General features: G+C 35.3%; 1 protein-coding gene across 2 annotated transcripts; it reads right to left on the reverse strand.

The window, feature by feature from the left end:
* Positions 1 to 8,537: 8,537 nt before the first annotated feature.
* LOC127882376 (acyl-coenzyme A thioesterase 8-like) lies at positions 8,538 to 21,512 on the reverse strand. Of its 2 annotated transcripts, none has more exons than XM_052430975.1 (6): positions 21,049 to 21,512; positions 20,335 to 20,480; positions 19,161 to 19,386; positions 13,925 to 14,067; positions 12,611 to 12,802; positions 8,538 to 12,201 (listed from the first exon to the last, which is right to left on the reverse strand). In XM_052430975.1, the coding sequence occupies exons 1-6, from the start codon at positions 21,219 to 21,221 to the stop codon at positions 12,089 to 12,091; spliced, it is 993 nt and encodes a 330-aa protein (XP_052286935.1). In that variant the 5' UTR covers positions 21,222 to 21,512; the 3' UTR covers positions 8,538 to 12,088. The 2 variants fall into 2 exon arrangements, with proteins under 2 accessions (XP_052286935.1, XP_052286934.1); XM_052430974.1 differs by lacking the exon at positions 13,925 to 14,067 and adding an exon at positions 14,113 to 14,270 and having other exon boundaries at positions 21,049 to 21,493.
* Between the last annotated feature and the right edge of the window lie 931 nt (positions 21,513 to 22,443).

A 22,443-nucleotide genomic window follows, 5' to 3' on the forward strand; every position in this document is an offset into this window, starting at 1 on the left:
AAAAATTTTGGGTAAGAAAAAAAAATTGGGGTACGGGGAAGTAGTACCCGTGGGGAACTTGACCCATTCAGCGAAACTGGGAGGCGGGTTTCATTCTCGATCAAATATAACAAGAAATATCTTTAAAAAGATATTCGACGTGTTTTTTCTGTACCACTTATCTTAAAAAAAACGTTCTTTTAAAGTAAAACGTTTGTGGATTATAACATTACGTTTCAGCCGATATATTCAAAACTTGACATGATCTTTAATTACACCATGCTCTTTACTTTCACATGTATATCATACCAAACTTTATATTTCGTTGTTTTCTTTCCTAAGTTAATGATGTCATGTGTACGGACGTGATTTCACATAATTTTTCTCTTTTGATTATTGTTTTTTCTCTAACTCAATAAGCTTGGGCATTTTTGTTCGTTAAGTACGGCAATAATTTCATGATGATTCCCGAAAGTAGGTATGAGCACATAGTCGTAAGAGTACTTGAATACGTGAGTTCGCCCATGAACACATGGTAAGGTTGACTAAATCTCCGCGATATGTGTTTAAAACAGCAAACAATATCCAACAAACGAATGAATAATCAAACATAGTATGCGCACTGATGGGCTCTGTAATTACTGTTTGAAAAGTTTATTAAATATGCAAAATGAGAAAGCAAGCAGAAGAGCGAGTTTCCTAAATATTATATGGCTATTATGCTGTTTATATACCATACTCGCTACAACGTTTACAAATTGAAGGTTTGAAATAATTCGTTTTCTTTACACTCATGATCGCGTTAAACGTTAATTATACACGTTTTCATTCGCAATTTATTTACAGAATCACTTCAAATGTCAAATACAATACAGAAAATGCATAATTGTTTCATTGATCTATAAACATATAATTGATTGAATATAACTGATTTAAAATTAACGTTTTCAAAGTTTGAAACTATTATTAAATCTTTTTTCCAAGAATATGATATGCTATTTATAGCTGAGCTTCTTTTACCTTTATCTATGATAATCAGCGAGGTATGCCGATTAGAAAAATCGAGCTATCTCAATCGGACTGGCTCGGTCTTTTACATAGGTCGCCATTGTGAAGAATTTTACGGCATAGCTGTTTAACGTCAAGTTTGACCTTACCTAACCTGTGTAAGTGTCCAATAAAATTCAAATACAATTCCCGCGGCTAGACACGAATGAATACACTTCATTTATTCCATAGGCTGATTTGAGTATACCACCAGAAGATTGGAAACATGTCCGCGTCTTTGTAACACTGTTTAACTGCATTGTCACATTATGGTAGGAAACAAAGTGCACATATGTACAAATAAGCTTTTCGATGAGGGAGAGATTAAAGAATAGTATAGTTGACACAAGGCCGGTATGTTTGTATTGGTCAAACAAAAGTGTTTATACAGATAAAACTTGTAAATATTTGGGTGGTTTGTTTATCCCGTTCCCAGGGTTTCATTGATTCAATATCTTTAGTAATCTAGCCAATCAGCAATAAGCACGCACAGCACACTGACCAAAGGGATTCATAACTGAGTTTCACGAAGCAAATGTTAGAGGGAAATAGTCAGTTAGCGTTTAGTTCTAGAGGTGAACAGATGGAAAAAGATACAATCATGTAGCAATCACAACGTATTTGTACAACTGAAAATATTAGTTATGTCCGACATTAAACTGGATTAGAAACTGATATATGTGCTGTTGAATATTTTATCCTACATTATGCAGAGAAACCAACATTAATAAAGAGGGACGGACTTGTCCCATGCGCGACACAAGAAAATGGTAGTTAATGCAAGTCTCGTCATCATGGCAATACGCGCAGGACGAGATATCGAATGATGGGCTACACACCAGTAATTTAAGAGTAATGAACATTGCTAGTAACTATGTGTCGACCATGAATGATGAACGATTACGTGACAGCATGAAACAATGGTATCTCTAATGAAAAGGCTTAATAGATAGAACAGTTTTACACTCAACTCTCGACATCAATACAGTTTGTGCGTGCACCTTTTATTTTCAGAGGATTGCCAGCGCAAGAGCGTTTGTACTTAAAGGCTATGTTATCATATTTAGTACTGACTTCCATATTCCTGTCAACATGTTAACATGTAAAAGTATAAAGAGCAGTGGAAGCGTGGCCTCACTTTAATGAATTGCAATTCAACCCGCGAGGTATCAGGGTCAGTTCGCGGCCAGTATGTGTGAATGTCAGAGTTTATTTACAGGTCATCGCTGCGTCTTCACGACTACCTTGTGTGCTGACCTGAGTTCGCGGCCAGTAAAATAATCGTTATATAATAAAGACGCTATCCGTGAACTAGGTGAACTGGAATTTTCTTTAGACCAGAAATATGTGAAATGAAGATATCCAGCGATATAATAATGGTATGTCAGTAATAGATTCTTAATGTGTTTTCAGCAATACCATGATCAATATTATTTTTGATTAATTTAACACGAATTTTTCCACCATATTGACTAATGTATTAAGCATGAGCGCGATGATTCTCGATACTGTTTATAATCAAATCAAATAGCAATGCCTGACAAACCACTAAAACAGGTTTGTTCGAAGAACGCGCGTATAAATATTTAAAATATGTAAGGATACTTCGCGTGTGGCCGGTTGACTCATATGTTTTAATTTCACTTCCATTCTTCTTTTGGTTTTCTGTTTTGTATCTATAGGTTTATGACCAGCAATATGTAATAATGTAAAATAAGCCGCGAAAACTCCGCGCAACATCCCGTACTGCGTGTGATGCAGCTAAGAACTGCACAGAAAAAGACATTCACTATCCTTGATCTCATTCATTGAACTCTTTACCTTTCACAAACTCCAACCACAATCAACGCCGTATATCTTTTTATGCCCCCTTCGAAAAAGAGGGGGTACATTGTTTTGCACATGTCGGTCGGTCGGTCCGTCCACCAGATGGTTTCCGAATGATAACTCAAGAACGCTTAGGCCTAGGATCATGAAACTTCATAGGTACATTGATCATGACTGGCAGATGATCCCTATTGATTTTCTGGTCATTTGGTCAAAGGTCAAGGTCACAATGACTCGAAATAGTAAAATGGTTTCCGGATGATAACTCAAGAATGCTTAGGGTTAGGATCATGAAACTTCATAGGTACATTGATCATGACTGGCAGATGACCCCTATTGATTTTCAGGTCACTAGGTCAAAGGTCAATGTCACAGTGACTCAAAATAGTAAAATGGTTTCCGGATGATAACTCAAGAATGCTTACGCCTAGGATCATGAAACTTCATAGGAACATTGATCATGACTGGCAGATGACCCCTATTGATTTTCAGGTCACTAGATCAAAGGTCAAGGTCACAGTGACTAAAAACGTATTCACACAATGGCTGCCACAACAACTGACAGCCCATATTGGGGGCACGCATGTTTTACTAACAGCCCTTGTTTAAAGATATTTCTTGTTTCATGGTATGATAACTTAGACGAGCTGCTTCGCAGCATCGTCAAAAATTCTTTTTTGCTGAATTACTTAGCTAAAAATCAGATTGTATGACTATATAAATTGTAGTAATATTCCGTTAGGTAAACATAACGGCATGCAAGATATATTTGTGTTAATACCAGTGTTGGCGAGTAAATAGTGCTGATAATGACCAGCCTGTTCAAATATGTTGCTTCGACAGCTCACGTCAGCCGAAAGTAGTTATTTAGCAGCTTATTATTCGGTAAAAAAGAAAAGTACAATCCGTTTGATACATTGGCTCTCGCCATATTACAACTTAAGAAAAAGAAATCTAAGTTCTCCGATGAGTACAAGAGATTGAACTAAATGGATAAAGTACTATATGTGAAAGTTACATTAACAAATATTATATGGCTAAATGTATAATATCCAAACCACAATTAGATAGATGTCGATTGACTAGTTTCAAGCGAAACAGCTGCAAAGATGACATCGACTAAAACTGGGTATATCGATTGACATGGTGTTCCGTCTTTTAAAAAAGATGAACAAGATAATTAAAATTGATATGCAACAGCAGCTGGTAAACATACACCAAAGAACACAACAACGGCTAATGCTGTGAACTCTTGTTTGAGCGATCATCCATCGCTTGAGGTTTGGATCCACACAGAAACTGATTGTTTCGGATTTAATCAAAGTAACGAGACTTTGGAATACAAAATTCATTTACAACAGCGTACTGCATTCCCAGAAGAAACCTTTGTTAATAAAAAGATCAATTGGATATGCCCAAGCCATTGACAAGTGTATGCATGTGTTATAAAATAATAATTATGGTTTACCCCCATTTATTTCCTTTAAGTTGTTTACGTTATTTCACCCCATTGGTGCAAAAAGGTGCCATGTGCCATCTAATTTCAATGTCACATGGTATCTTTATGGAGAGATTTATGTACGTATGTTAAAATAAATTGCATAGACAGCATCGTCAACTGAAAGCAGTTATTAAAGGGATCTTTTCACGGTTTGGTAAATTGACAAAATTGAAAAAATGTTGTTTCAGAATCGCAAATTTTCGGTCTAGTTATGATATTTGTGAGGAAACAGTATTACTGAACATTTGCCATGGTCTAATATAGCCATTATATGCGTCTTTTGACGATTTAAAAACCTAAAAATAATAAAGCGTTGCAACGCGAAAAGATTGAATAATTTGGAGAGTTCTGTTGTTGTCGTTTAAATTTGTGAAACTACGAAGATTGTTTATAACACGTATAAAATACGCATATAATGTATGCTTGTCAGGATAGCTCAGTTGGCTAATGCGTTTTTACTTCGGAATTTCGGGTGTCACTGGTTAGAGCCCTGCTGCGGGCTACTTTTTTTCCTTTTTTAAATTTGAATTTTTGATTTTTTACTGGAGCTTTTAAAATTTAATGTTAACATTTTTCAATATAAAGCATTTAATGACAAACTTCAAAACATGCCAAAATCTGTTAAAAGGCCCCTTTAAGCAGTTTATTACCAGGCAAACAACAGAAAAGTGTACTTGATTTAAACAATCAGAAGCTCAGCATAAAATGATTTTCAAATAATTATATAAATTGAAAATGAATAATTAAGGCCTCTGGATGAAAGGTCCATGTATCTATTTTAAGCCATAGGTGTAATTTAATAGATTCATCCTTAACATAAATACTTGTTAAAATAGTTTTAATCAAAGTACGTACATACGATGCAACCAATTAACTACTACACTTTTGGTGTGTTTTAAAGGGATCTTTTCACGTTTTGGTAAATTGACAAAATTAAAAAAAACTGTTTCAGATTCAAACATTTTCGTTGTAGTTATGAAGTAGTGAGAAAACAGTAATACTGAACATTTACCATGCTCTAAAATATCCATTATATGCATCTTTTGACGATATAAAAACCTGAACATTATAAAGCGTTGCAACGCGAAACGAGTTAATAATTTGGAGAGTGTTGTTGTTGTTGTTAAATTTTGTGATACTACGAGTATTGCTTATATAAAGTATAAAATACATCATTCAATGCATGAGGGCGGATGGCCGAGTGGTCTTAGCGATAGACTTTTACTTTAAAGGTCAGTGTTTCGAGCCCAGTTGAGAGTTATTTTTTTTCTTTAATTTTATTCTTGTTTTTTATTGGAGCTTTTTGGATGCAATGTTTACATTTACCAATATAAAGTATTTAATGACAATCTTCAACACATGCAAAAATCTGTGAAAAGGCCCCTTTAAGTATTCGTCAAATGACACTCAATTATGAAAATGTTTACATTCCTCAATTGATCCTGACGATACCACTTCGATTCACTGCTTCTGGTTCGTTTTACCGATGTTTTTTTTGCGTATTTCAGCATGTTTGACAGAGGTGAAACTGATGGAGATCGATCATCATCCATCATACGTAGACTTATCAGTTTGAACTAAATATCAGGAGACTACATAACATCGATATTTACTGCTACGGTACGTATTTACACCAATTAATTTACGATATTTACGCAACAAGCCTTTTTGGTATTGACTTGACGGATATACATTTATGTAAATAAACAGTCTGTTAGGTTGTTGGGCTGCTGTAAAGCGATCTACACAACGTGAGAGTTATATGTAATTATTTTACATTTAAAACTAATAAAAGTACGATGATGTAGCTTTAGGTTGTAAGGTTCTGTTATTGTTAAGTTGTTTGTTGTATGCTTTGAATATAAATGAGGAAACGCCCAAATTCCTTCTATGTTAAAACCGGTCTATATTGTTGTTATCTTTCCTACTAGCATTCAGAGTTCGAGTTCAAACAATCGAATGATTGATACAAAGATAGTAAACGAGTTATGGTTATGAAAAAATGGTATTGTCACATCCATTTTTCAGTGATATATTTGCTATTTCGTGAATTAGAGTGGGAGATGATAGATCTAGTAGAAAAAGGACCTTAATTGATTATATTCCATGTTTGTCTCTTTTTGGATTGCATTACCATTCAAACGCGGTGACACCAGTTTTATTGACTGTATGTTCTTGTTCGTATGTTTAGCCCCGTAGCCCCGTTGACCAATGCATCTCTTGTCTTATAACAGACTTTTGAGTGTTCAACAAGAATTTCTTGGCAATGTTTATGAAATTTCTTATCCTAATATTTTAGAACTAAACTGAGTTGGAGTAGATTTCGTGTCAGAAATACTGATATACAATGGCCCGAAGGCCGGTCACATTACACCCGTAGTCTTATTCAGACTAACATTTTTAAGTTTACTGTTTTCACTGATTATACATAGTAAAATTGATTTTACAATCTTAAAAATATTAGCGGAATCACAGGTGGTAAGAGAGTGGCTATGATATTAATCAGTGAAAACATCATTTAGAATGAAAAATAATCAAATTATAATAAAAAATCTACTTCTCTGAAAAAAATCACTATCAAATATGTATTTTAATGACAAGGTATTCAACTCGAAATGATCCGAAAACAGGGTGCAAAGCTTTGAACAGTCATTACTTTATCAATTTTGCAGCGATTTTCACTAACTCGGTCTTATTCAACGCAGAAATGAATTTCCTTTCTGGAAATGTACATATCTTGCAGTTTTTTACAAATACTGGGTGTCAAATTTTAAGAAACAGCACGACATACAGCTCGCGTAACCTACCCGTCATCGATCAGACCCGATCTCAGACTGAAATCTTCACGAAGTAAAGGGCATTTTCTCTGCAAAGTTCATGGACCTCGATACCATAATTCAATAAAACTTATAAAAAAAACTTAAAGTTCTTGCAATTACATTATGCATCAAAGCTAACTGTCCAGTGCCTTTTGAAACCTTTCTTTACATACATTTCAACTGGCCGACATGTAAACACACGAGCGATTTCATTGGCCCAACGTGAAGGGGTACCATTACGTTGTGAAGATATCATACTTCAATCGGTGACGAGTAGGTTACGCGAGTAGTGTATCGTTTTATTTCTTAAAATATGACCCAGCATTTGTAAAAATATTGCAAGATATGAACATTCCAGAAAGGAAAATCATTTTTGCGTTTAATAAGACCAAGTTCATGGAAATCGCTGCACAATTGATTAAGTAATGGCTATTTAAAACGATGCACCCTGTTTTCGGGTCATTTTGAGTTGAATACCTTGTTATATATAATATATTACATTTGATAGTGTAGTGAAGTTTTTTTTTTCAGAGAAGTTGATTTTTCGTTATAATTTGATTATTTTCCATCAAAATGATGTTTTCACTCATTAATATCATGGACTCACACTGACCACCTGTGAGCGGAATACTGGTGCGCACAACACGCCATGGTGTAATCTAGTACTATTATAAAAAGAATATGACGACGAGTTCGCTATTACAAGATTATTGTTATCGTATTGGAACAGTTCTCATATTGACAGAATCATCGATGATGTGTCGCTTTAATGAGGCCTTCATATCACTCAATAAAATTGACTGCATTTGGCAACTGGCCTAATCGATTATAGAGTTCCCGTAAAACACGTGCCAAAACAATAGCCCGGTGATTTATGCTCATCCCATAAAGAACAAGTGTCGGCTTCCCCGGGGAAATTAATGGAAATGGAGAACGAACCCCAGATGTAAAGCCCCGCCCCCAGTTTCTTCGATTGGACGGCGCGATGAAACGATTGACGTGAAATGCATGTTCTTAAATCGCATAGGAGACTCTGCCAGTACTGTTGCTCTTATTCTGTCCATTTAATGTTATATTTCGTATACGAGTCAAGATAGAAAATACACGTTGCATATTCTAAAAACATATCGGAATTCAAGAGTACCGTGACATATTAGTTCACTAACAAGTTTCACACTAAAAATAAATAAATATCGTAGGTTCATACGATTCAAGTTCTCAGATTGAATCAAACGATCATACGTCGGTTTTCACTGGTTCTGAAAATGATCATTACATGAAGCAACAGTATCTTCTATAGTGCTAATGATTGTCTTACGATCACATTGAATCGACGAAATTAATGAAATTAATAACAGAATAGGTTCGATTTCATATAAATTGTATTTTATCTAGCGTAAGTTCACACAGACATACTCATAAATTTAACAAACTAACTTTACACACAATCAACATGGTAAACAAAGAAAGTGTACCGGGAAATACATGCAAAATAATATTTGTCCATAACAATAAAAACAAAATATCAGTTAAAATGATAATAAATGAATAAATATCATTAACAAAAAACATAACAAAACACAAGGCAACGCCATAACAACAGACTTTAAACGTTTTAGTCATACATTTAAGTAACTGAGTAATCCCTGGCTAGGTCTATATGCAGGTTAACTACACAAACAATTTTAACGCTTTACATCATTCTGTTGTTTTAAGGGCGATCTTGATTTTCCTCAATTTGGAAGTATGCTGGAATCCATATGAACGCCTGTCCTTCTGTCCGTCTGTCAATCCGTCTGTCCGTAAACACAAACTCGTCCGTAGACGTTCTCCTACACTTTTCGAGGTGAAACATTCAGACTTTCACGAATCTTTATCATGTTACATTGCTTTAGAATAACGTGTTAAAGTTCCTAGTGTTCAATGATTATAGACAGTACAATTGATGATAAGAAGGTCGCTGACAAACAAAATTCGTTTCCTCGTGTCACAAAATATGGTATGAAATCATGTCAGATCATATACACTTTATGAGTCCTGTTATTTGCGCGTGAGATGCTTTGCAGTTTCTTCTTTTTTGTGAATGTTCATCTCTTTTATTAATTAACCATGAAAAATATAACAGGGAAGAGGGAAAGGTATGAATAAAATCTGGTACGTGTACGAAGGACTGCAAATGACTATTAAATATGAAATATTAAAAAAGACAATTATGTCAGCAAGGCTAACGGTTCTTAAGCACTGCACCTCCCTTCAATAAAACCTATAAAGTATTGAATCATTGTGTTGATACCTCTGAAGCACGCATTTATGACAGCAAGAAAACTCTGATTACATAACATATTACAATTTTCTTGGGCTTGAATATAATAATAACAAGATGTTTATGTTCTCAACATGCGGTTTGTTTTTTCGCAAAGCTGACATATGTATGATGTGTATCAAATCCGTTATATGTAACTATTCAACTGCGTTTTTGAGTGCCTTACAACAAACCTTAGAATATTGAACTATGACAACCAACGCAAAACATCCACAAAGCTGTCATTTACTTTCATCGTACAGTTAAATCATTTCATAGAAGAGGTTACTCTGAGTGTCGGATACACGTGTGTTGTTCATGCCTACTTGTCTTTATCAGAACGATACTGTCAATGCTGTGATCTTAGGATGTATTCCACTTTATATGTATATGTCCATGTTTCCGCCAAGTAAGGCATAAATATATACAAACTGTTTACTATGTGAATCCATCAGTTTTTCAGTTCCATACTTTATTGAACTCAACTTGTAAAATTGAAATTATAAATTTGTGTATATATATGAAGGAAGCTCTAGCCGTACTTTAGGTATCACAAATAATTGTGTCAACGAATACTTGAGTAGTTTACTGCCAGTGAAATTATAGATATTTTACTACGGAAATATAAAGACTTACTCATTTCTAAAATATACTTTGCCTCAAATTGTAAGATATTTTCTGATAGCCCCTACGTTGTAATACAAAGACTCATGACAATATTTTGTATTAAATTGTGTGTATTTAAACGATGTACATTTGTATAAGTCTATACACTGTCTTTTCTGCTCTGTTTTGTTTATCCTGCTTCTACATGTACTACATGCGAACTACTTGTTTGGACTTTTATTTTCTGTTAAAGGTAGAATGCAATTTAGACTTGAAGACGAGTTATTACGTTAAAATGTATCAACATCCTCGTCCATTTGTTCTAAACTTTTTAATATATACATTGATGGGATATATAAATTATAAATCAGTGTACCGTTGAGGAATAATTGTCGTAAGATATCGAGTCAATACAGCGTTTCTTATATTATTTTAGTAAATGCAAACAATATCGCCCAACTGAACGCGCGTGACTGCTGACGTAATCACTTGCTTGTATGATTATATTCAATTAAAGCGAGTGTCTGGGCATTTAGCAACGTAGTCGCATTAACATATAAAGCATTTGTGTGTTACGGATGGATTACTATTATTAAATGTGAATAAGTATTGAAATATATGGCTGGAATGAAAGCTAACAAAACTTGACTCAGATAAACGTGGTGATTATGATCCATTAAAAAGAGTGAGGAGAGCGAGAGCCAATACAGGTTTGAATTGTGAAATGCCAGTAAGCAAAAAATTGTGTAAATATTAGAGTTTTATATATAATAAAATTAACAATATTGTAGTGATAAATGCTGCAAAACTAAGTATGGAAGCCATTTTAGGTTTTCTTATTTTGCTTGGCTGCAACAATAATTTAATTTTTAACAATACATTCTGTATTCTCCTTAAGTGTGTAACATTTGGAATGCTGATTTAATTTTAATATAATGCATATAGTTATATTGTTTGTTGTTCTCTGCTTTTGTATAGAAATCTTGGGGACTCTTTCAAGCAGTTTAACCGAGAAAGATCGCAAACAGTTGTATTTCATATTACCACGCTAAGTACGATTCATTTAATTAGATCTGCCTTTGGCTAGTATTTGTAATACTTTAGGTAAACAATTTTGATTGTATCAGCAAACAAGAAATGTGTTTGTCAGAAACACTATGTCCCATTTTGCGCCGCTTTGAATTTATTTTTTTACCTTTGACCTCGAAGGATGACCTTAACCTTGAGCTTTCACCACTCAAAATGAGAGGCATTTGGTTGTCAGAAACACTATGTCCTCTTCTGCGCCGCTTTGATTTTTTTTTTACCTTTGACCTTGAAGGATTACCTTGACCTTTCACCACTCAAAATGTGAGGCTCCATTAGATACACATGTATGCCAAATATCAAGTTGCTATCTTCAATATTGCAAAAGTATTCATAAAATGAGCGATTTTGGCCACATAATTTGACCTCGGACCTTGAAGGATCACCTTGATCTTGACCTTTCACCACTCAAAATGTGCAGCTCCATGAGATACACATGCATACCAAATATCAAGATGCTATCTTGAATATTGAAAAAGTTAATGCAAATGTTAAAGTTGGAGCAAACAGACCAACATACCAAAAGACAGACAGGGCAAAAACAATATGTCCCCCACTATAGTGGGTGGGGGACATAAAAAATATAATAAATCTACATTGCAGAATGGAATATAAGGTTAGTGTCTTTGTTGACTTCAATTATTCCGCCAAAAGGCTTGCATTGCTTGGCAAGCTAAGCAGTGCATTTCAACTCATCGTTGGATAATTAAATTCAAGCACAAACAGACACTAACCTAATATCCTCCATGTATACACAACTTAATACCAATGCATAGAAGGACATTAGATCTGTCTAACCAAGCACTAACAGCTGTGATCCAGTCTATAGCTTGGCAACTGGCTCTAGTCTGATGACACCTTCCTGAGAATCAGTCTATAACTTTGCAACTGGCTCTAGTCTGATGACAGCTTATATCCAGTCTATAACTTGGCGGCAACTGGCTCCAGTCTAATGACACCTTCCTGGGCAACCGACATTGCCAGCGTTCCATCCTGCTTCCACACACGACCGTGACAGAATGCCTTCCCATTGCCTGCAGTCAGAAACAGGCTTATCAAATATGGGACAGAAATGCAACGCAAAAAAAACATCTATGATAACTTCTAGGCCAGTGCTTTGAAAGCTACGTATCCAGTAATTACAATTAAGTTAATAGGTTGATAATAATAACTAGGGTACAAAACATGAAGTCTTCACTTAGACTTTAATATTTGCAACATATAATAATACATGTAGTTCCTTCATATGTATATATATATATATAGTACAACATCTATGTCTCTGAGTACATTATAATAAAAACTGAAAACAGACGCTTACCCCACAAAATATTAATCTGTTTAATAATATTTGTTGATAAAATAAATTGGTTGTTTCTTTATCAAAAAATTAGCACACAGAACCATCAACTACAGTATATACCTAATATTAATTGAACCTACCTGCATGTGGACTGAATGCCTCGTACAGCATCCATTCGTCCACACGGAACGGGTTATGGAACCAGATGGTGTGATCGAGAGAGGTCATAAAGTTTATGCGATAGTTCATACCGCCAGGCTGAAGTGCGGTACCCAGCAAGGAGAAATCGGACATGTAGGCAGCCACACACTGGTGCAACTTTGTATCTTCACCTGCAGTATGCAATCACTTTTTTTATTATTGTTTATATTTTAAACATATCTATTTAACCTATTTATGCCTACTGGACTCTCCCATCCTTCTAAATTGGATCAATCTATTTCCAAAATTAGGAATGTCTAGTATATTTATTTCTATATTTAGAATATTTCTTACAGAAATTCCTTTAAGCAAACAGCGCAGACCCTAATGAGACACCGCATCATGCGGTGTCTCATCTGGGTCTCGGCTGTTTGCCAAGGCCTTTTTTCTAGATGCATGGCATACATGGTTTAAACTAGATTGCATTGAAAACCGAAGGCTTAGTGAAACGCTGTTGAGTCCCGGCCGTACCTATGACCTTCTGGTCGCTAGGCGGACACCGTATCTACAAAGCCACGGCAACCTTGTTCATAGTACAAATACAGATACAAATATGTGAAATTTTTACAGCAGTGTCAGCATGGGGTACGCAATCCATTGTCCATGTTATCAATTTGTAATGACTAATTATTGTAAACAGATCGTAGCAATATGTTTTTCCAGGGTTATCCAACAAATGCATAGCCCATTACGCAAACCTAAATACGAGCACATGTCCAAAAAGTAATTAAAAAAGGACTATTCCAATTTTTATTTTTTTAATTATTTATGAGTATTGTAAGCAGCAATTGTACACATATTTCAGGCATTTATTTAATACTAGCAGAGACTGCGGACATTTATTGTCCATGCTATCTAGCTTGTCCGGGGCATGCAAAGACATGTAAATATTGGATAGAATTTGCTACAGAAAATTTGTAAAAAGCACTTTTTTAAGTATGTAAATTGAAGATTTAGCCCCCTCTTCCTACTGTACATGTTTGACATTCTTACATTATTAGTATAAAAAAACTCATTTACTCATTCACACACATGCGCACCTTTGTTTTTCTCTGTGTTGGAGATATATTTTTATGAACTAAACTATACAGCAAGTAACCACTCTGAAAAAGTAAGCTTAAAGATATGTCCTCAAGGATCAGTTATAGAGAATTTTATTTGCAATATTTTTTTTTCATTAATTTTGAAAATCTCTTTTTTAAACATATTTAGGCCAAACATGTCAACACAAACATAAATAAGTTCAAAATTACTAATCATTCCGCCAGTTTTCATCCACATGACTCGCTTTGGCGTCCCAGATCTTTCTTTAAAGAAGACCATTGGATTTATTGGCCGGATTACAATCTTCAATTCATCCGCTAACACATGCTCCCAGTCTTTCTCACTCCCGGACCTGTAAGACATAACACAGGTCACCATGGGTTACACAGTGCCTTACCTATGTGTCCCGCTGCTTTCATCCATAGAAACCGCTTCGGCTCAGAGATTTTCACCCGGTAGTAACCCTCGGGGTCACATGGTCGAATAATAATCGGAAGATTTTGAGACAGCATTCGGTTTATGAACTCTTTCTCGCGGTCAGAGATTCCTTTGTTTCTGTAACAGGACGATGCAATTCTTGCTAAAATTTGTTTGGACTAGGTACTTTATGTAATACCTTTTCTCATGGAAAGCTATAAATTAGACTGTTAGTGACATCATATAACCTACCCATTATACAAGCCTATGGAAGATCACATTATTTTACTTTCCATGTTTCCATGTTTCTTTTCTGATCATTTCATTTACATCATTTCAATTTATGAAAACTTTAGTAAATAGGATTAAATATATTTTAAAAAGAATTCGTAAGCCAGCTGAATCTTACTAGATATAATAATAAATAAGTACATTAATAAATTCTGGATATTTATAATTGATCTTCCATGTAAAACAAGAGATGTGTTTGTCAGAAACACAAAACCCAATACTGCGCCGCTTTGATACATGTTTTTTTACGTTTGACCTTGAAGGATGACCTTGACCTTTCACCACTCAAAATGTGCAGCTCCATGAGATACACATGCATGCCAAATATCAAGTTGCTATGTGAAGTTATGAGCATTTTTCGAAACCTAAATGCGAAACCTAAATGCAAAGTGTGACGGAAGGACAGACGGACGGACGGTTTGATCACTATATGCCCTCATTCGGGGGAATAAAAATGCAAATAAATGGGGAATATCTACAATCACAAATGGTAAATGTAAAAACATTTTTATTTACACAGTGCTCGCAACTGAGGTTGAAAATCAAGACCATTTTCTATAGAATGTCTTCGTCTTTGTTATTGAAGTTTGTGCGCATATTTTATTCGTTTCGTTTGCACAAATTTAATACAATTTCCAAAGCGTGGGGCAGCTGGTGTGTTGGGGGGGGGGCAAAACCGAAGCTGGTTCATCACATTGATATTCCGTTTTAGATCCTTCCATATAAATTGATAAATGCTGGTCTTGACTATCCCCAAATTGGGAAGTGGGATGACCACACCCAGACAAGAGGGTCCACTGTTGGCATATAGGGGAAGGACAGCCTTAGATATAGGTGTAGTTGTGCGATAAGCCAGATATGCCTGGATTATGGATTAATAAAATGCCCCTGGCTAACTGTTGCTGTTCCTACAAGAGTGCAGGAGATAATAAATTGGCACAATCATCCCCAAATGAAAATACCACATATGTATTACGACAGGTACCAGGTTGAATTAAAGCAAATGAGAGCAATACCACAGCAACAAGCCAATACATGCAGCAGTAACACAGAGGGAGACAAAACTCACATGAAGCTATGACCAAAGGGTTAAAACTAGAAAAATATCAGAAGCTATCAAACCAATGAAGCAAATGATATCGCTAGGTCCTTAGAACCAATCAAAATAACCAAAACTAGAAGTGGCGCGGCAGAGGCCGACGCGTATCCCACGCCGCATAGATGTAATATTAAAAGGCATTTTTGGGTGGGCAAGGCCTATGTTAGTGGGGATCCAGGGTGGGTTATGTGGACATGGATGGTCGAAATAGACCGTGTTGTCATAAGAGATGTTCAGTATTAATTTGAAGTCAATTGGTGAATAAATATAGAAGTAATGATAAAACAAATTTTGGGTGGGTGTAGTCTATGTGGGCGGGGCGCCCCAGGGTTGATAATGGGGCCATGCATAGTTGAGATTGACCATATTGTCATAAGAAAAGTTCAGTATCAATTAGAAGTGAATCGGTATAGAAATGAAGAAGTTACAGTAAAAAGGCGATTTTTGATGGGTGTGGCCTATGTGGCCGGGGCCCTGGGGTGGGTAATCTGGACATGGATGGTTGAGATAGATCGTGTTGTCATAAGAGACGTTCAGTATTAATTTGAAGTCAATTGGAGAATGAATGAAGAAGTTATGTTAAAACAAAAAATTTCGGTGGGTGTTGTCTATAATGGCGGGGCGCCCCTGGGTTGGTTATGGGGCCATGCATAGTTGAGATTGACTGTATTGTCATAAGAGATGTTCAGTATCAATTTGAAGTAAATCAGTGTAGGAATGAAGAAGTGAATGTAAAATAACCTAAAACAAGAGGGCCCTGAATCGCTCACCTGACTAATCTTGCTACATAAACTTAAATTCTATCAGACTTTGAATTAAGTTGCACAAGTGGTCAAAAATTGAAGGTCATCAAAGTGCATAAGTTCATTTTAAGGAATTGAGTTTAATTATATATAATCCCAACCCAGATTCAATCAAGATAAACATTCTGACTAAGTTTCATAAAGATCTGATAAACTGTGACCTCTATCATCTACAGGAAGTTTTACTATGATTTGACCAGATAAACTACTTTATGACCTCAGATGACCCATATACAATCCCAAGCCAGATTTCATCAATTAATACAATCTGACAAAATTTCATTAAGACGTGATGAAAACTGTGACCTCTTTCATCTACACAAGGTTTTACTAGAATTGGCCCAATGACCTAATTTTTGACGCCAGATGACCCATATACGATCTAAAATCAGATATTATCAAGATAAACATTCTGACCATATTTCATTAAGATCAGATTATTACTATAACCTCTATTGTCTACACAAGGTTTTTCTATTATCTGACCTAGTGACCTAGTTTCTGACCCCAGAAGACCAAAATACAATCTCTCTCCAGATTTCATCAAGATAAACATTCTGACAAAATTTCATAAAAATCTGATGGTAACTTTGACCTCTATTGTCTACACAAGGTTTTTCTATGAATTGACCTAGTGACCTAGTTTTTTACCCCAGATAACCCAAATACATTCCCAACCCAGATTTTATCAAGATTAACATTCTTGCCAAATTCTATTAAGATTGGATGAAAACTGTGACCTCTACTGTTTACACAAGTTTTTTTTTAAACTTTGACCTTGTGACCTAGTTTTTGACCTAGATGACCTGAATAAGATACCAACCCAGATTTTAACAAGAAAAACATTCTGACCATATTTAATTAAGATCTGATGAAAACTGTGACCTCTATTATCTACACAAGGTTTTTGTATGATTTTACCTTGTGACCTAGTTTCTGACCCCAGATGACCCAAATAAAATCCCAATCCAGTTTTCATCAAGATAAACATTCTGACCAAATTTCATAAAGATTGGATGAAAACTGTGACCTCTATTGTCTACACAAGGTTTTCTATTATTTGACCTAGTGACCTAGTTTTTTTACCCCAGATGACCCAAATACAATCCCAACCAAGATTTCATCAAGATAAACATTCTGACCAAATTTCATAAAGAATGGATGAAAACTGTGACCTCTACTGTCTACACAAACAAATTGTTGACGGACGCACGCACGCACTACGGACGACAGACATCACACAATCACATAAGCTCACTCTGTCACTTCTTGACAGGTGAGCTAAAAATGAGTGAAAATCTCTGACCCGGCCCCATTCTAGCCCCCATAACTTTTGACCAAGGGGTCAGATCAAAATTACAAATAGTGCACTGTCGCACATATTCTCATAGCTAACATGTGTTTTAGTTTCAAGGTTCTAGTGCTAACAGTGTAGGAGGAGATAGTGGCCAGGACAAATAGACGGACGGACAGACGGCGGAGATAACCACATAATCCCCCCGCTCCAATTCGGAGCGTGGGGATAATCAATGACAAATAAGAATAAAAGTACTGACAGAACTGTGTGACGAGGCTTTTAAAGAGGATGGATACAAAAAGCATCAATTTAAATTTATGAACATCACCACATTTGTGTATGTGGGTACGAAAATTTTGGGTACGAAAAAAATTTGGGTACAAAAATTGGGTGTACGAAAAAATTATGGAAAAAAAAATTTAGGTAGGAAAAAAAATTGGGTACAACAAAAATTTGGGTAGGAAAAATAAATTGGGTACTACAAAAAAAAATTGGGAAGGAAAAAAAATTTGAGTACGAAAAAATAAATTTAGAATAAAAAAATGGGTACCAAAGAGGAGATTATGTCCTGAATGCAAACTGGGCAAAATCGACTAAATCATAACATGAGATTTCACATCGTGTGGCCTCCAAAGTGTCCAGGTGGAATAGCCAACCAAACGGCTGTAAACATCTTCTTTGAAAGCTATGACTACAAGCCACTGAGAGAATAAGTATGAAAGGAACCTGAGAGCCTGCAGAAGAAACTATATGAGTCGTGTTCTGAAAAAACTGGGCATAATGCATGTGCGTAAAGTGTCGTCACAGATTAGCCTGTTTAGTCCGCACAGGCTTATCAGGGACGACACTTTCCACCTTTATGACATTTTTCGTTTAAATGAAGTCTCTTCTTAGCAAAAGTCCAATAAAGGCGAAAAGTGTCGTCCCTGATTAGCCTGTTTTCTCAGAATGCGCTAATATGGCCCTCCAGAAGTCAACCTGCTTCACCCTTGCATCCATTTCTGCGATGAATAAGATCGGGTTCATGAAAATCGCTGCACAATTGATGAAGTAATGGCTGTTGAAAGCGATGCACCCCGTCTTCGGGCGATTTCGAGTTGAATACCTTGTTATATATATATTTGATAGTGAAATTATTTTTTTCAGAAAAGTTGATTTTTCGTTATAATATAATTATTAATCATTCAAAATGATGTTTTCACTAATATCATAGCCACACGCTAACCACCTGTGGTCCGGACAAACTTTCAGTTTAAAACGCACTAAGTGACCCCCTGACCTAGTTTTTGACCCGGCATGACCCATATTCAAACTTGATCTAGACATCATCTAGATACAACTTCTGACCAAGTTTGGTGAAGATCTTATGAAATTTTCAGGACAGACCTACCGACAAAGTGACTCCTATACAGCCCCCATTACCAATCGTAATGGGGGCATAAAAATGGTAACTGGGATCGAGAAGAAGAATTGTTATACGTGTATGTACAGCACTGGAAATTACTATTTGAAGGAATCTCATTTCAACAATATCCTACTCAAGTCTCAGCCTGAGAAGCTCGTCTGTGCTCATTAGGTTGTCTGGTCCTTCCACTTGAGGCATCTCCATCTGGAAGTGATAGCCCTGGGGCTCGTCTTTCTTGAAAGATGTCTGCATCGTGAATATTGCCTTCCCATCTTGACTAGCCTTCACACTTCGACTAGAGTATGTCTCACCATCTCGCGTTCGATCGACATGGTACAGTATCGGCCAGTTTGAGTTTCCTAAGTAACAAATTTTTTTTTTTCTGGAGACTCAAGTAACATAAATGAATATAGAAATTAGACATATGTTAGTTATGTTAATGAAAATAATGTATTGTTTGACATAAAAAAACACCTTTCTTCAGTTTCAAAATAAATAAGATTATGTTTATGTAGCGATTTATGTGATCATTTTTCTGTAAGGATAAATGCCCTAAACCAAACATGAAATCATTCAGGGCTTTTTTCCTGTTTTTGTGAAGCGGCCTTGGCCCACACATTTTGTAAAAAAAATGAGTCGAGAACTTTCTAAAATTTTGAAAATAAGAGTAGCGAACTTCGTGAAATTGTGAAAAATTCAGTCGCAAATTTCCTAAAATTGTGAAAAACGGCCATTCTCACAGAAGGAAAAAAAGCCCTGTCATTACAGCTGTTATGGAATTAATAAAAGTCAATTTATTCCCAAGATAACAGTTGTAACCTGCCCTGGTTGATTCATTGCATTCTTGTATAATGTACTTCCTTTACAGTGCAAAAGAATCTGACCATGTAATTTAATATGAGGATAAATTAAAATTCATAGTAAAATAAAGTTGGTTCATTTTCCTCATTTATCGATTATTTGTCATTGACATAAAGACACTGGCAACCCATATGTGGAACAAGTAAACAATAGTAAATGCTTTGGAAAGAAGTGGCTTAATGCATGTGTGTAAAGTACCATCTAAGCCTGTGCTGTCCACACAGGCTAACCAGGGACAACACTTTACACTTTTATGGAATGTTTCATTGAAAGGAAATCTGTTCTAAACGAAAATACAGTCTAGGGCTCTGGGCAAAAAGTGTTGTCACTTATTAGCCTGTGCATACTGCAAAGGCTAATCTGGAACAAAACTTTACACACATGCATTACACACGTTTTTCTTAGTAAGAATGAGGCTTAAATGTTAATCGCAAAGAAACTCAAACCTCCTCGTAAAAAGTAGCAGTGCAGACTATGGGCGTGGTGGTCGTGTGAGACTGTGTTGCATGCCGCAACTAGGGCTTGACCAACAACCTGACCACCAAATATAAACCTGCTGCCTTGAGGGTGCCAGAGGTTTTCATTTGAAGCTCTGAAATTGAACAATAATAATCTTTTAAAAACAAGATACACAGCATTGATTATGGTTGGGGTTGATGAAGCATAAAGAGTTTTATCCAATTAACAGATAAAAATATAAAAAAAACGATCATTTAAACTTGAGCTCTAAACTATTGCTATACTATTTTAGATTACACTCCAACAATTTGAGAATCTGTTTCTGACAACTACAGAAGAACAAAGTCATCAAAAATGCGATATTTGATATTTATAAATGGAAAAAGGGAGGAAATAATAGGATAAATAGGCAAGCCTTGCACTTAGACTTAGTACCATGGTTCTAAGCCTTGCATGATAAACTTGATCTTTATACAAAACTCACATAATATTCTGTATATCAACGAGATCAAAGATAGTGAACGATTACTTGAGTGTAATGGTGCTTACCAGTGCTGACAATTCTAACCTTAATATAACTCTTAAACCGAGAAAATCAGTTTCATGCCTTGGCTTACAAAAAAATTATAACTTGATTGTATTTATGACTGCGTACATAATCTCTTGAATTATTAAAGTGACTAATTCCCTTTAAGGCATACCTGAAAATGTTAGGGTCTAGATTTTCTAATGTGAGAAAAGACCGTATCACTTCTCCTTTTAAATTGCTGTCAGTCTGTGATGAAGATCCGTCTGACATGTTGTTATTTAGCTTTAACGTGTGAGCCGGTGAAAACGTTCTCAATATTGACCTCTGCAAACACTTTGTCAACATAGCGTCAAGATTCAATCACAGAAAGTTTGTTAAAAACGTCTACTGAATTTCTTTACAGTTCATTTCATTCTGAAAATGTTTAAATATTCTTCTTCGGTCTTATTAATCCAAATATTCACGTTTGGCATTTACAGTGGCATTTCATCACTTTCAACGTTTCTTTGTCTTTGATAATTTTCTTGCGGCTAATACAGACGATGATTATTATATCTCGGACACAAGACAGTTTGGTTTTATAGTCGTCTAAACTCCCGTAGAATCACCCTGGCTTGCACAAACTGTCACACAACCTTTAACATTTAATTAAAAAAAATGAATTCTCCAAATATAAATATTGATATTTAATGATCTGGCAAAGTTTTTCAGAAAGACGTCACTTGTAAAAATAACTTACAGGAATACCAAAATATCTAGCGCCGTACCTTTTTAAATTCAAATGATGTAATCATTTAAATCGTTTCGCGTTGTAAAGCGTTATAATTTTCAGTTTCTAAATCGTCAAAAGATGCATAGTATGGATATTTCAGAGCATGATAAATATTCAGTATTACTGTTTCCTTACAAATATCATAACTACAGCGAACATTTGTGAACCTGAAACATTATTTTTTTGTCAATTTACCAAAACGTGAAAAGGCCCCTTTAAAAAAGTTTTGTTATTTAATATAATTTTTAAACTTTTTATATACACATTACATTTTAAAATGACTTAATATAGATGATTATTTTCTAAGCTGAGTTTTGCAGAGCATACGAGTGAAGCGCATAAAACCGAAAATTGGAAAGGTATTATTATCGATTGTTTAATTAGTGATATGATCAGAACAGAAATTTATATAAATCAAGTTAGACATGAAGTGCATTTTACTGGCATGTTGTGGTATAGTAAATTTCACAATTGGCGTTGGAAAATTATTTATACGAGCGAACAAAGGCCCAAATACTATAGAAAAAAGTTTGAACGTGCTCAAATCCTCCAAACTTCTTTTTTTAACTTCTTGAAAATAATATTTTAAGGAATGCATGTTAAAGCAATTGTTTTCGAGTTAAAATTATAACAAAACAAAGAAACAGAATATGTGAATTTAAATTTCATTTTCTATTTTCTTTTAAATGGTAAGGATTATGAGCATACACAGGAAGCTTTGATCTGCTTTTTTCACTAAAATTTGATTGTTATTTAAATAAAACTCCAATCATAAAGTGGCGTTATTTCTGTGAT

The sequence above is a fragment of the Dreissena polymorpha genome, chromosome 5, assembly GCF_020536995.1.
Source record: "Dreissena polymorpha isolate Duluth1 chromosome 5, UMN_Dpol_1.0, whole genome shotgun sequence".
Taxonomy (NCBI): domain Eukaryota; kingdom Metazoa; phylum Mollusca; class Bivalvia; order Myida; family Dreissenidae; genus Dreissena; species Dreissena polymorpha.

Excerpts from the sequence above, each read along its gene's own strand:
- LOC127882376 (XM_052430974.1), bottom strand. The coding sequence starts at position 21,221 with ATGTTGACAAAGTGTTTGCAGAGGTCAATATTGAGAACGTTTTCACCG. Across the intron at positions 20,481-21,048 it reads CTAGACCCTAACATTTTCAG|AGCTTCAAATGAAAACCTCT; the intron begins GTATGCCTTAAA and ends GTTCAATTTCAG. Across the intron at positions 12,202-12,610 it reads GGCATTCAGTCCACATGCAG|GCAATGGGAAGGCATTCTGT; the intron begins GTAGGTTCAATT and ends TTCTGACTGCAG.